Here is a 14,574-nt window from a genome sequence, read left to right on the forward strand (position 1 = left end):
ATTTCGTGAAAATATTGGACCGCGCGGTCTGGTTTTCTTTCTGTCTTTGAGCTGTGCCACTTTTGGCTAATAGTTGCAGAATTGTGAGCCTGTATACATATGAACTTTAGGATTGATGATGAAGTTTGTGATAGTGAGCGTTGGGAATTCGCAATGAGCCTCACATCGGGTTAGACTATGTTACCTAATGACGAAGGACAGTGACGATGTGGTCCGAGACTACATCAGAGTATGAGCTTATTCTTCCACGGAACTCAGATAGCAGCATGTAGTACTTCTACACACTGATCGAGATTGGATGAGGTGAACGCGACAGTCATCTCGGCTTGTGACGAGGAACCTTGCAGTTCCGATGTCGATTTGGACGCGCTGAATGCTTCAAGATGCTAGGCCAAAGTTTGTTGGCAGTCAGTCGGACAGCTAATTCCCACTTGAAGGGAAACCGGAGACCGTTCAGAAGCCACCTTTTCGGTTCTGCTACTCTCTCTTTGCAATTCTGATCCGGGTTCTCAGATCCCTTCATGGTGCCCCTGAGATAGCCTTCCATTAGTATTTGTACCGTATGCTTCCTCGCGCAGCCTTGACGCCTCGTGACTAAATTTCCGAACAACTTGATGACAAAAAGAAACTCTGGCGCCATAAGTGAAACCCTTTGAGATAGCAAGGAAGCAACATCACCAAAGGTTTGGCGCAGACAGCAGGAACTTGCGCAATCTTTGAATCTCTTCACCTGGTTGGATCTTGCTCGATGGTGAAAGTGATAGAGCCAGGTACGTCCGACGGTGATGAACAAGTTTTCCATCAACTCACATGCTTCCTTATGCCCGCAGTAAGTTGTAATACTAGGAGTACCGGCAACAGAGCTCATGGAACCATTGGATGTCTCCATGTTCCCCATCTCTGTGAAGATTAAGATGGCTGACAAGGTCTTCCTAACCACAGACAAGGCTGCCTCTCTTACAGATCGATCCAACAACTCAGTTAGCGGCCTACACACCCAAGGCCTGATCAGTATTTGAACAATCCCCAGCGCCTTCGCCCACCTCTACAACCCGTTCATAACATGTCAGAAAAGCCCAGTAACGTCGATCAAGAATGGAGAGGTGGCGGACATGCTTCATATCTTCAGCGTCAAGATCCTCTGAAAGGATGTCAAGGACAAGAAATGGAAGATTTGGTGTTAGCCACTTCCCCAGATGATATGATTCCTCGACTGCAATCAAAATTTGAAGGTGACGCGCCGGCAAGTGCCCCTCGTCGTTTCGAGGATCTTAAACTTCGGACCTAGACTTTCAGACTCCCTAATGATTTTGATACCCTCGAGTGCAACAAAAAGACGATCAGCATTCTTCATAGATCTGTCCGCTTTGACTAGAAGAATATTAGTGGTGCCATTGGTGCTGTAAGTCGCAGGCTTATGGTCAATTGGAGGGTCTCAATTGTTCTAGCAATCAAAATTGCGGGAGTGTCCATTTAGGCCGAGGAAAACCCCAACTGCATCGCATTGAACGGGGCCACCGTGACGAGATACATCTGCTTTAGCATCTCGTTCTTTGGTAGGAGGGAACTCGTTTGGCTTGGTGATGTTTCATGGGCAAGCAAATCTTCGTTCATAACTCTTCGAATTCAGCATAGGCCTACCATCATTCAACCTGAAGGCCACCAAGTTTGAGTTAACAGGTAATGAGCCATTTTAAGGGCTCCATTGACCCGGCATATCAAGATCCTTTCCATGCTCATTATGTCAGAAGATCTGCCCACGAAATGCTGGAAATTTCAGCAAATCAACTACTCATCACTCTATCTGGCACTGAATCCCTCTTGTGATGCGGAAGCGGAGAACCACGGCGAGCAATTGAAGGCGAATCAACAAATATTTGAATAATTTCCAGAGTTGGTCAAGTCATATAACAGGGGCGTATTGGAATATTTACAGCGCCCGAGGCCACTGTTACACCTCAGCTTCCACTAACGCGAGAACGCACAACTAAGAAGTTAATAATAAACTCTGTGAGATGATTTCTCCACTATTCCTATCGAAAAAAGGCTGACAGAGAAGCCTTTACGCATGTGTGATTACCTCTTTAGCCAACCTTCGTTGTGCCATGTTTCTTTAAGAGTCCCCCGGAATCACTCGATCTTGCTTATTCTTACTTGAAATAGTACCACAGAAAACTATGATCCTGCCCCGTGGACAGAAGATGTAAGCAAGGCGAAATGTGATGGAGAAGCAGGAATGTTTGGAATCACTGGTGTGCTTACTCGAGGCATACGAGCCCACGAAATCCTAGTGATGGTAAGCCGTCATCATGTGGTAGCTGCACGCTTCGATGAACGACAAGAAGGATTGGTAGCATATCTGACACGTAGCCTGGGGCAATATATCTGGCCACGTCCAGAAAATGCTACACCTGGCCTGGTCTGCCTTTCAAAGTAGGATTGTGACAGCAGCCTCGCACCGCTCCTGGAGTTCGTCATATTGTTCAGTTCTGTCCCTTGACTTGAAAGATTTCGGGTTTGTTGCTTTTGCTGGACTTTTTACAGCCCTTTGTTAAGCCAGAGGCGGAACTCTCCCGATCAGGGTGTGTCGGTGACACCTACAATGTGTAAGATTGATATCGCACCGCTCTCATAAGAGTGTTCAAGCTAGTAACAGTATCACCAGCGCAAGGCTGAAGCCGTTCACATCGTACTCTAGTTGACTGGTTTGTCGACAGCGCTAGCAGTAAGTGCCTGATGAACGCAGTATCGTGTACGTGACTGTTTGACTTCTATTCACGCCGGCCTGATTATTAGAGTCAAAGTTCCAGAGTCGAGTGACCAACTACATCATATCTTACATCACGTCGTCATAAACACTTTGCAAAGACTAGGGAAAAGCGTGACCACGCCGTGGAGAGAGCTCCGAGTCAATGCTACTGCTGATACGATGTAGAAACTTGGAGCTCAACATGGAGAAGCAATAGAACCACGCAGAACGCTCACGAACTTGCTGAGAAGTCCCTACCGAAGCTGGAACGACATTCCAGAAGAAAGTGGAAATTTCTTGTCATTCAAGATCCGTTACGATTCGAGATCCACTGCGTAATGCCATATGACATTAGGGCACATTAAGCAGTATCATTTAGCTGTTGGGGCAACAGTCCAGTTCTATAGCTAATCAGAGCTCTTATGAGGAACTTTCAATCCTACATCCTCACTGTTATACCCGCCACAGGCGATCAAGCTCACTTGCCTACCAGCGGTCACGTACTTCTGTATTTGTTAGGGCCTGGGCCACAACCTTCTACTCATGGCAACTACATCATACACTTCAAGTACTAATGATTCCCTGGGCACGGTGCCTAGTAACTAGATCCTAACCATATGTATTGCGCTGTTGCGTGTGGAGTGTTGTTGCCTAGCTTCCATCTCAGACCGTGATGTACGTATTGGAGGAGTGTGCCCTGAAGAAGAAAAAAATGAAGAGGCTCATGCAGGAGTTCGCAAAAGACTAAGGTAGTCATCTGGTGCGATAAACGAGCAAAACCAAAAACATACAACACCAGGTATTCGCTGGTCGTCACCGACCCAACTACTAATCCGGCCCTCATTGGCTTGTCTATGGGAGAGCGGACGGGATCCCGAATTTTCCAATGGGTATGGTCGTATGTGGTGGTTGAGGGAGGAAGGATAGGCTAAGACGGCATCTCTGTATTGGGTTCCTTCGACGGCGGGCCAGCTTTCACCAGCACTTTCATCGAGCCGCTTCCATCTACTGCAGCCATCTCAATGGCCTTTCAGCACTGCCTTCCGTCAACTCCACCTCCAGCCAGTTCGACGGCAACCCCCTGGCCACTTCCACAGCGAGTGACCTCCTTTAGACGCCTCGACGGCACTTCCTCTAGCTACTTCGATGGCAAATTACCTCCATAAACCACCTCGACGGCAAGGGCAAGTCAAGAGCCACAGAGCCACAGAGCCACTCATATGCGTGCTTCATATAGCAGCATAACGCAGGTGGTAGGTCGCCCAAGCGACGTATACGCCTCGCAGGTTTCGGCTTAGAGAGAAACGCACGTATTCGGGGCGCAGCCAGACCGACAGAAAGCTCCAACTACGATGGATTCCTCGACTTCCGAAGATTTTGGGCAATGGAAACATACAAGGTGGAGGATGGAGATAATTTGGGCAAGATCAGGACAATGGCATTTTCGAATTTTGGTAAGGTCAATACAGCAGAAGCTATGCCCAATTTCTGCGATTGGGTTTTGGTAATCCAGGCCAGGGGATGTCACTGAATTCGACGGCCGCACGGGGGCGCGAAGTCAGCCCAATTCCACACTCTTCCGCCCATATTGTCAGACACTGCCAGTGTTGGAACATTGAAGGCAGGAAAGGGTATTCGGAAGGTGGCCGGTCTAGGCCCATGCGGACGACCCTTCCACCTATTTACATCCAACAGAGAAAATCCGTGGCAATAGTACTCGTGGACTCTGCCGCATGTCCCACGCTGAGCAACGAGTCCGGCACGCCTGGCGCCTCTTTGGATATCTCCGACCTTTCCCCTCGATCCCACAATGACGCATCACAGTCGCTGTTCTCTTGGACCTTGAAAACGACACTTGAGATAGACTTGAACACCGGTGGGATGACTCTTGACTTTCAGCCGGATGCGCCCTGTTCAGACGCCGAGAGCAAATGAGAAGGCCGTTGGATCCTCGATTATATTACCGCCATCAAGACCGAGCCCCAGTGCAATGACAATACTCATCTGGTGGCCAGAGCCGAATGAGATGCGGCGGTCGAAGGAAACGGGTTCGAGCCAAACTACCGTACGAGCCATAGATGCCGTGGAAATCTCGCAACTGGCTCGGTAGGGCTTCAGGCACTAATATGAGCGAGCAAAGCCCTATGTAAATTGCCGTGCCTGATGCTTTCGTGTTGAGATTTGGTCGTTCGAAGAATCAGAAAGAAGACAGTTCCATCAAGGAGAGAGATCACCGACTCCAACCTCACCTTGGGGCAGTCGCCCTGGTACGCTAGAGAGCCATTGATCCGGCACATGATGGCTATCTTCACCGACTTCGAATTTGTGCCGCCTGGTTCGGTGACAGGACTAAAGTATACCAAAACCAATTCCATTTGGAACAGATATGTGTGTGTTTGCACCTGGATTGACTCTGTATTTTGATGATCCGACCGGCGGTTTATCGCCCCCGGGGGTTAGCAGGCGCGACATGGAGCTTCTGTGAACAACGACGCCGGCCATCTCTCGTTGCGCGCCTCGTACGCACACTTCGCCGATAAGGCCTTGGCTGGGGTCGAGACGAAAATGGCAAGCGTTTATATCTAAATCATGCCGTGGCGGAAATGATATACCTTGTCAAAAACAGGCTGCTTGACGTCCATGGCATGCACCAATGTGTTAATCCGACTACTGTACTGACCCTGCTCAATAGAAGTCTGACTTCCGGGTGCTGAGGTGCTGCTGCAGTGGCTCAATTCCACGGGAAGGCTCAGTCAACGGCTAATCTGTTCATGGCATCACGGGTCAATTGAATATGACGGCGAATGGGGCAGGCAACCTTTGAATGGTCTACCACCTATCGCATATAGTTGGAAAAGTAGCTTTGCTTCCATCTTGTCCGCTCTGGGTCTGGAACGATATCCTCAAAACTACTTTCTCGGCGTCAGTGGACACATTGTTGAGCGGTGTAACCCGATTTGATGACTTCAGCCTACAGGGAGCCACCTGCCTGATCAAGAGAAAGTTGTCACGGCCAAACCAGCGACCCCCTTCTTACCTCACCTTACCGACCATACCAACCTTACATCTCTTACCTCATATTACCTGATCTGACCTGGCCTGACCATTAAATCTGTACTTTATCGCCATCAGACTCTGGGCCCGGCTTGCCTCCATTGTCACGGAGTTTTGTTCTCTGGGTAATGGCCCATTTTTCCAGCCAACCGGAAGAAGCTCGGCAGTGTGATGCAGGGGCCGCCTGCCACAGACGCCAGCCTACCCAAGCCACATACGGCAATTGCGAACAGTCGCGATCGCCCACAACCGCGCTTGCCATATGGACCGTATCAGAGGTAACTAATTAGGCCAATGGATGGAAACTTGAAGGAGCAATTGAATGGTCAAGCATACGGGCAATTGATCAGCCATGTGGCTGTCCGCCTTACGTAAGTGCTGCATTACGGCGGATACGTGTGGCCCGTGTGCATGCGCGGCTGTGGCTGCGGGCTCTCATTGGACAGGGAAGTGGGTGCTCCACCGGATAGCCAAACTCTTATTATGGAAGCGGCGGCCTTCTCCAGGTCAGCGAACGATGGCTCCCATGAGATGCCACCTCAACATCGTCACCGTAGCCATCCGCCTTCAACTTGTTGCTAGCTGAGGTCAAGCAAGAGTAATTATCATCCATGAAGCTCTCAGGAAGGGATCTGTTGGTGAACACCTCAGCAGGGCAACCCTTCGGCAACTGGAAGAGGTAGGTAGTGTTTGTAGCTGCGTATGGAGGTGGAACCTGGAGAAAACGGGCAGAGCCCATGATGTCTCAGAGGTGGCATGTAAGTGGAAGAGCCGTTTGTATGGCCCAGACCTCCTTCCAAGCTCACCTTGCCTGCCGACTGCCGAGAATCTAACAGGACCGCAAGACTGTCTTAGCTTTGTCGGCCATGACCAGACGGACGACTTCGAACCCTCCCGTTCGTAGTGACGGACGTATGCGTTGACACGTTCTTCGTCTGAGGCTACCTTCGGCAGGGGAAATATAACGATCTCAGTCTGATCTGAATCGCGGTGCGACTTGCTGAAGCGGCGGGGATGCTCGGTGCGCTCGAATAAGGCACGCGTGAGCCGAGCACTGCGATCAGGACGCGACGTGAATCCGAAAGCAGGACGGAGCGGCTGGAGCTTCCGTTTCGAAAGTCATCTCCGGTATCTCATGCACTCCAAAGGCTGAGGCGCTGTTGTGGCTGAGGCGCTGTTGTGGCTGAGTGCGGGTTGAATGACTGTCTGTTTCTCGGCATCGAAGTCCAAATTCGACTGCGAGTCAAGGGCAGCGCAGAGGCCGGTTCGACCCACGACGCGATATCAATTGCCCCTCCAACCTGCGATTAGAATATTCCTTTTATATTGTTACGCAGAATCAATTCATGGACAGCGTTTCATCCTTTGTCACCCACAGAACCGGATGGGAACTAAGTACCCTGTGATAGGGATACTAATACTTTTGCCTCGGTGCTAGAGACGATTGCAATCTCTCCTCCTCCTCCTCCTCCTCCTCCTCCTCCTCCTCCTCCTCTTCACTCCCTCTGCGTCTTGCTCTTCGTATGCGTACTAAGGTCGAGTCGTTTGGCAATAGGCGTACGACGTAGGGAGGAAGCTCACAGAGGCCAACTGCTTTTAGGGTCAAAGAGATGAATTACTGAAATCTTCCCCTGCATAGACGTGTACTCCCTATGAGGAGTATATATCCGAGCTGCTCCTTTATTGCTAAGACCCCTCCTTTCATCCCCAACTAACCTGTATCCGGAAGGGCCCTGAGATCGTTCACCAACTATCGCGGCAAGCGGCGCGCCAACAAATCAAGCATATTGTTCTAGTCGAGATGCGAGTGTGGCATGCGAAAGATCTGGTTTGTTGCTGATGTTTTTGTCATGATTTTGGTCGGTTGGTGGCAGAGGTTTTGATCCAAGTTATTAATGGTCGGTGGTTTGAGATCATGTTTCACGTGGCGAGGAAAGATGTTGTTAGTCTAATCAGTTAATCCGTTCTTGTCTGACCATCCATGATAACCAACTTGCGTCTATGTGTTGGGAAGAGAAACAGAACACCGCCCCATCGCATTGATATCCAGGAAATGCCATGGCCGCCTCCAAATCATGCTCTTCATATTGTGGTAAGCTACAGTCACCATAGCATCGTTATCTGACATCTTCTGTGCATTGATACATCAGAGATTGCGCTAGAAACTAGGACGACTCGGGGCTTGCATCTCAATGACACCATATCCACCGATTCTCCTTCCATTCCTTGAGTTGCCTTTTGCTGTGACAAGTCCCTCGTAAGTTGCAAAAGCGCCACCGCCATCACTGTGCAATTCTTGATCGTCTCTGATAGTGGAAATATCGAATTCTGTCCCATCGGCCAACTTCACATACCAATTCATGGCGTATGCATATCCAGTATAGGGTGAAGTCCAGTTCCTGTGTCCGGGGATTATAGACTGAACAGAGATGGTCTGTGTCGAAGCACCGAGTTTGACGGTTGCGAATGCCCCCGTACCATCCGGGGTGCTGTCCCACACCAAGATTGAATAGAGAGTATCTGGGCATCCTGGTTCCTCGTTTGGAACATGTAACTGGAACCAGGTCCACCACTGAGGTGCTTTGCCCCATTGCCTGTCATACCAGGTCAGAGACTTCTCCGGGTCAATGGTAACATTGACTCCACCGAGAGACACCCATCCGTTCGTTCTTCCCGATGGCATGACCCAATCATATGTCGAATAATTGCCGACCTGGAAGATACCTAGACCACCGTAAAGAAGGGCGGGCGCGGACAACTCGAACGTGATGTCGAACTCTGCTCCATCATATCTACTAAGAGTTCGCATAAAGCTTTGATTGAGGGAGGCAAACTCAAAGTCTGGATAGCTGGCATTGTAGTCCCCGTTGTCTGCCCAGACGCTGGGAACGGGCGAGACGACGGTGAACTGAGCATGGCGGGACGAATCAGTGATATCAATGATTGATCCTCGATACATGGTCGTTTCATTCGGTAGCCCCATGACTGAATGGGAAATAACGAGATAATCGTGACCATCAGACGCATGCGCAAAAACGGATGCCCAGAAGGAGCCGCCAGTTGGGGCATCGCCCTCGGTCTGGGATCCCAAGATGTCAAATGTAGGCAAAGTATCCTTCGAAGTAATGTCAGCTCCAGACCAATACGGATTCCAGGTCAACTCACAGCCAGATTCAGGAAAAGGCCGCCGGTCTCCGGTCGGAAATAATGTCCAAGAACCCGCGTTCCAAGACATGCCAGGATGCATAAAACCAATCGCAGCGACGCGGCGCCCATATTTTCAATGCACGAGATTCCCACTGTTTTCGTAATAAATCAGAATTCTATTGGAATGAAAGAGACAAAGATCTTGATGTCCTTGCTTTTTGTAAATGGGAGTAGTCGCCGAACGAAGCTTTCTATACAAGCCAGATTATGGCATCTGCACAAATTTGGGAGACATTTGGTAAAGTCATCGGCCTTTTCTAAGACCCGAGAGCCTGCGCAATGTATCTAGCTTGGACAATTTCTTCAAGAGACAGCTGCAGCCCAGCAATAGCATCGGCCTTCGGTTCTCAACAAAACCGCCAAACTAGACCTTGCTGTAGTTCATAGTCACAATATCCCTCTAGTGCCACCTTTCAGAGTTTGGGGTTTGTCCTGCCACGTGCAATTTGGCGTCCCGCTTTGTTTTCCCGGTATCTCCCCAGCCTTACCATTTCCGAACTCCAATCAAGCGATTTGCTCACCAGCGGGTCGATCACCTGAGCCTTGGCGTTTGGCGATTTGAGAAGCTTGAACCCGAGATTGCCGTCATGGAAAAGTTGGCAGCACTATGGATGGGAGAATGGCTCGACCGAGTTGGTTTAGCATATTACCGAGTCTCGGGTGAAAGTTACTGCGTTGAGAGGCACACCCCGAACACGGTCTACTCCTCATAGACTCAGCCACACCCGAATCTAGAGCTCCACTGCAGGACCGCCGGCGTCGACATCGCTCTTCAAAGTATTCACAATCCCTTGCTCATCATCGGAACCTCGGGTCTTAGTTCCAGCCATGGTTGCTATCAATCCTACATTCTAACCTCCGAGAGGAACTGAAGTTCCAAGACGGATCATGACTCCGCAAGAATTTGGTTCATCATAAGCGCATTGATGGGTATTAGCAAAATTGCGACAACTTTCATACCAAGCTGAAAGTAAGGGCCTACGATCAGGCCACTTGCAACAATATCGCTCTCAAAGAATATCATTGATACGCCGACGCGGCACCACAGAGACGTAAACAAGTTTGACTTAAAGACCAAGTTCCAGCTGCAGTTTCAAGATTACGTTGATCAGATACAATCATGGCCAGTTCACAGAACACGTCGCAAGTTCAGACGCGTTGCGATACTACCTCAGACACGTCCACTAACTGGCCGAGTAATGGTCCATTCTTGAGATAGAAGACGGCAAAAGATTAGAAACGAAGCTGGCGGCAACGGTAATTCGCCAGAAACGACTCTTACCCAGTATTTTGCGGTGAATGAAGGGACAGTCTCGGAGGATAGTATAGGCGAAGACATTGAGGAAAGCGAATCACCCAAGTACCTAAATCAGCCGGCACCATCTCAGCGATAACCTGTTTGCTAGACTTTGTCTCAATTGATTGAGCGTTGGAATCGATCTACGACTTCAGTCTTGACATCTTAGATCCTCAGCTGGAACTGGAGCTGGAAAGTATCTATCTGGACCACTCTAGCAACTTCAGGACCATGCCTGAGAAGCAGCATTCGCGTCGAACAATTGCTTCTGGACCCCTCAAGGTAGCAAAAAGCAAGAGAAAGCTCAGCTACTCGGAAGAAGCGGCCGCCTCAAATTTGCGGGGGAGAGTTCTGGGGGTAAACCTTTATTCGTTGACAATCCTCTCACCTGCGAAAGCTATTGTGGTGCTGAGCCCGCACACATCGTTTAGTTGACTGATGATCATATGATTTCATCTCATTGAGGCAATGAGCAAATCCAATGTTGAACCTGGAGGCATATTATGATCGTGGGTGATAAGCTCGAATGAGAATTGAATTTACAGTGATCGTTATTCTTTTCCCTACCGAGGGCTCTTGCCACTCAATCGTCTCCAGGTTGCTTTGCTTCGTAGCAAGACCACTTTAATCCCAAGGAAGAATCTTGTTTTAACATGGAAGTATCAGGTCATCCCCAATCGCCCCCTCAACTGAGCGCACGCGCATCAAGTCCTTTCTCTTTGTCACATTAGCAACCCAGAGGTTGAGGCTTTGCTTTGAAATATAGGTGATCTTGTTCTGGCAGTTGTCTATTCCCAATCTCTGCAGTCTTGTGCCTTGTTTAATCTTGAATATCAAGGCCTCCTTTTCTCCTAAACTTGAGCGCCCAAAGTACAGTCTGATCGTGAATTTGACGCGTTGATCCAACATAACGCCACCAGTCCCCTGGAAATCTGCCTGGTTTTTTGTGAGTGTCTCATATACGCTAATCCCACCGTTCAATAGCCCATTGCAGATTACATTGTGGGAACTTTCGAATGAAGTTTGACGTGAAGTTCAACTACAAATTGGAGAGGTGGATAGGCTACACCACCGTCGATATAACTTGTCGTCATACAGAGAACTCATGTTTTTCGTATTCCAAAGACCAAAATTCTGATAAGACATTGTGCCACATATCCTACATCCCGACCCTGGATATTCAACTGTGAAAGGTCTAGCAAGTACTACAGAACTTGAGCAAAGATACATGTATTCCTCTGCATAAATGTACATGGAGCTTTCTGATGGGCAGACCAATTCCGGCACAAAACGCAGCCAGGTACATTCGAATCAGACTTATGTGCACAATGTAGTAGCGATCCTCGTGCAAGTATTAGTAGCCAGCACACTCGTTCAGGTTTCCCAGCTATGTTCATCTCATTTTACATCGATCTGTCTATCAACAGCTCAGTCGATAACAGCTTAACTCAGTTCTGGTTACTTGTTCAGTCCGGTTGCCTGGTTGCTTTCACTACTTAATACCACAAGTCATCTCCCCTATTTGCAAGCATTGTCTGCTCGCTATTTTGGCCAGCTAGCAACTCACGAAGAAACTTCCGGCTTCCTAGAGTTGAGCCGCAATCAAAGATTGGAAGTCATAGGGAACAGCTCTCCTGATTTGCGCGTGAGCAGTCCAGGAGCTCGTCATGCCCCTTGGGGAGCAGATTTCCTTTGGTATTTTACCGATCGTAACTCAGCAACGTGCCTTCACGACTACGGCACACTTTGTTGGTCTGCCAAAGTCTCTTGAATTTGAGGCTGTCCCCATCAAAGACTATTTAGCCGCAACCGGGAAGTTAAAATAATGTTGCGCGTAGGAGAGAGCCCGTCGAGAGAAGCAGGCCTGCTTGACATCTTCGTTCTCGTGAGGAGGTATGCCAATGCTTTGCCTGGACTAATAACTGATGAAGCACCTCAGATACTGAAAAGCAGCGCCTGAACTTGCCGTAGCTTCGCTCAAGAGTCCCCACTGAGATGCATGCCAGCGACCCATCTGGAGCAGCGCATCATCCACATGGTACGGCCCCGGCGGATCGCTCCGTCAGGGGTAAGCGTAAGTGAGTATAGAAGGTGCATTTTGCGGTGCTAATCCGGGCGGACTCGGCTCGTAGTTGCATTGCTGCTTTAAGACTGAGGCATCAGCATTCCTCCAACTTCAGTGCCAATGTACATGCAGTGAGATGGTCCACCATCTGACTAGGGGTCTGCGTTCGCTCGAGAAGCCTTGCGTGGGGTTGAGAAGAGCAGCTTTTCAATAAAGTCACAGTCCATTCGATCAAAAAGAAAACCAACATCGCAGAAGACGCTCTCGGAAGACGGGTATCAATGATGTCTACGAGGTGACCTAGAACTAGAATTCTTCCTTGATGAGGACATGCGGTCGGCGTATGGCTTTGCCCGTGTCACGACTGGAACCTTTTCCATGTCATGATGTCACAGAGTCTGCATATCTAGCATTCCCAATGTACGAGCTGTCAGAGAACAGTTAAAGTCTTAACTCTTTCTTTGAGGTAAGACCATCGTGAGATCTGTCAACACCGCTGGTCTTGGAGCAATCTAGCCCAAACAAATGATACCTCAGTGTATCCTAGACCTCAATGCATCCTAGCTACAGTTCCTTACATTAATCAAGTTCGAGATACTCTCCAGATAAACGAACGGATGGGGAACATCTCACCCCTATCTCCAAAGGGAATATCCGCAGTTAACCTACGTCTGGACTCTCCATTGAGTAGTATTGATAATCCAAACCCCTCTCCACCTGGCTATGTGAAAATAGACTACGTTGACTCTTCAAAGGCTCGCGCGACGTATGTTCCGAAGCAGGTGTCTCAAGACACCGTTGCAATTTTCTCCATGAAACCTATTGGGGAATATCTTGTTCGTCTCCTTGGTGTAGGCGCGTAGTTTGTTGACGTTTGGAAAGGTCTGAACTCCTTCCTTGTTTCCCCGCCTGCTTTCGATCAGATCCACGATGTTGACATGCGTCCGTCGTACAGCCTACAATATATGTTAGAATAGATAGACCAACTCAATATCAGATTACGGACACTGACCTTTTCGCATTGCTCAATAGTAACCGGCAATGGGTTGATCCCAATTGCGCGACAAAGCGCATGCCACGCAGCCAAATCGTCTTCCGCACCAAACCACATTTCAAACTCCTCCTCAAGAGCTTCTTGGTATTTTTCCCAGGCTTCGTCTGACTCCGGATGTTCACGATACCACCCCATATGTCTCTGCAAGTTGGCATACGAGATGTGTGGTGGAAGAGAACGATCGTAATCAAAGGCCGTGTATGAACGGAAGAATGCGTCTAAAGGTGTTTCCGTGCTTTGCTGATGAATAGGAGAGTCGCGAAGGTGCTGTTGAAGAGCCTCTTCCGTCCCGAAGGATCGATTGCAGGTATCGCAGTCATAGGATGACCTGTGAGCTTGAGAGTCGCGCAGATGCTGTTGAAGAGCCCCTTCATTTCCAAAGGACCGGTTGCAACTTTCGCAATCATAGGACGGCCTGTGAACAGGTGAGTCGCGTCGGTGCTGCTGAAGAGCTTCATCGTTGCCAAAGGATCGATTGCAGGTATCACAGTCATAGGACGGCCTGTGAACAGGAGAGTCGCGTAAGTGCTGTTGAAGCGCCTCATCGTTGGCAAAAGATCGATCGCAGGTGCTGCAGTCATAAGTAGGCTTGTGGACAGGGGAGTTGCGTAAGTGCTGTTGAAGAGCCTCGTCGCTACCAAAGGAACGATCGCAGATATCACAGTCGTACGACGGGCTATGAATAGGAGAGTCGCGCATGTGTTGTTGAAGAGCCTCTTCGCTGCTGGGAGATCGGTTGCATGTAACACAGCGGGAGCTCATTGTACCAGAAATGCCGTACGACTGGTGTTGATCATGGTACTCCGAGGGATCACACGGAATGGTTGGGAATATGAGCCATCAGTCCAATTATAAACTCGGCAAATGGAATGTAAGTATGTCGTATAACTGCGGCTTCGCACTATCGTCCAATGAGACTGTGACACATGGTGCTGTTCCCGTCGTAAATTATTTACCTGCCTCAACCAACCCAACCTGGGAGAAACAGGGCGGGAGAAGAACTTGCAGTAACCCAAGAACAACGACAGCCACTGATATGCCCCATGACCATTGCTTCTATGAGGCGGTTAGCTGTATTAGGGGTCATGTAATGATGGTGTTATCAATCTATCTCTCAAGCCTGGGGTGGAGCGCAACCCAAAGAGTCA

General features: G+C 49.2%; 2 protein-coding genes across 2 annotated transcripts; both read right to left on the reverse strand.

The window, feature by feature from the left end:
* Window positions 1–7,961: 7,961 nt before the first annotated feature.
* Window positions 7,962–9,079, reverse strand: HER10_EVM0006832 (uncharacterized protein; the record flags this gene model as incomplete). Its single annotated transcript, XM_035476406.1, has 2 exons — window positions 7,962–8,918; window positions 8,969–9,079. 2 exons carry the CDS (start codon window positions 9,077–9,079, stop codon window positions 7,962–7,964), a joined length of 1,068 nt encoding a protein of 355 aa, XP_035325806.1.
* A 3,830-nt stretch (window positions 9,080–12,909) lies between these two features.
* Window positions 12,910–14,374, reverse strand: HER10_EVM0004806 (uncharacterized protein). Its single transcript, XM_035474438.1, has 2 exons — window positions 13,385–14,374; window positions 12,910–13,328 (listed from the first exon to the last, which is right to left on the reverse strand). The coding sequence occupies exons 1-2, from the start codon at window positions 14,186–14,188 to the stop codon at window positions 13,122–13,124; spliced, it is 1,011 nt and encodes a 336-aa protein (XP_035325795.1). The 5' UTR covers window positions 14,189–14,374; the 3' UTR covers window positions 12,910–13,121.
* Between the last annotated feature and the right edge of the window lie 200 nt (window positions 14,375–14,574).

Source organism: Colletotrichum scovillei (genome assembly GCF_011075155.1).
Source record: "Colletotrichum scovillei strain TJNH1 chromosome Unknown Contig00014, whole genome shotgun sequence".
Taxonomy (NCBI): Eukaryota; Fungi; Ascomycota; class Sordariomycetes; order Glomerellales; family Glomerellaceae; genus Colletotrichum; species Colletotrichum scovillei.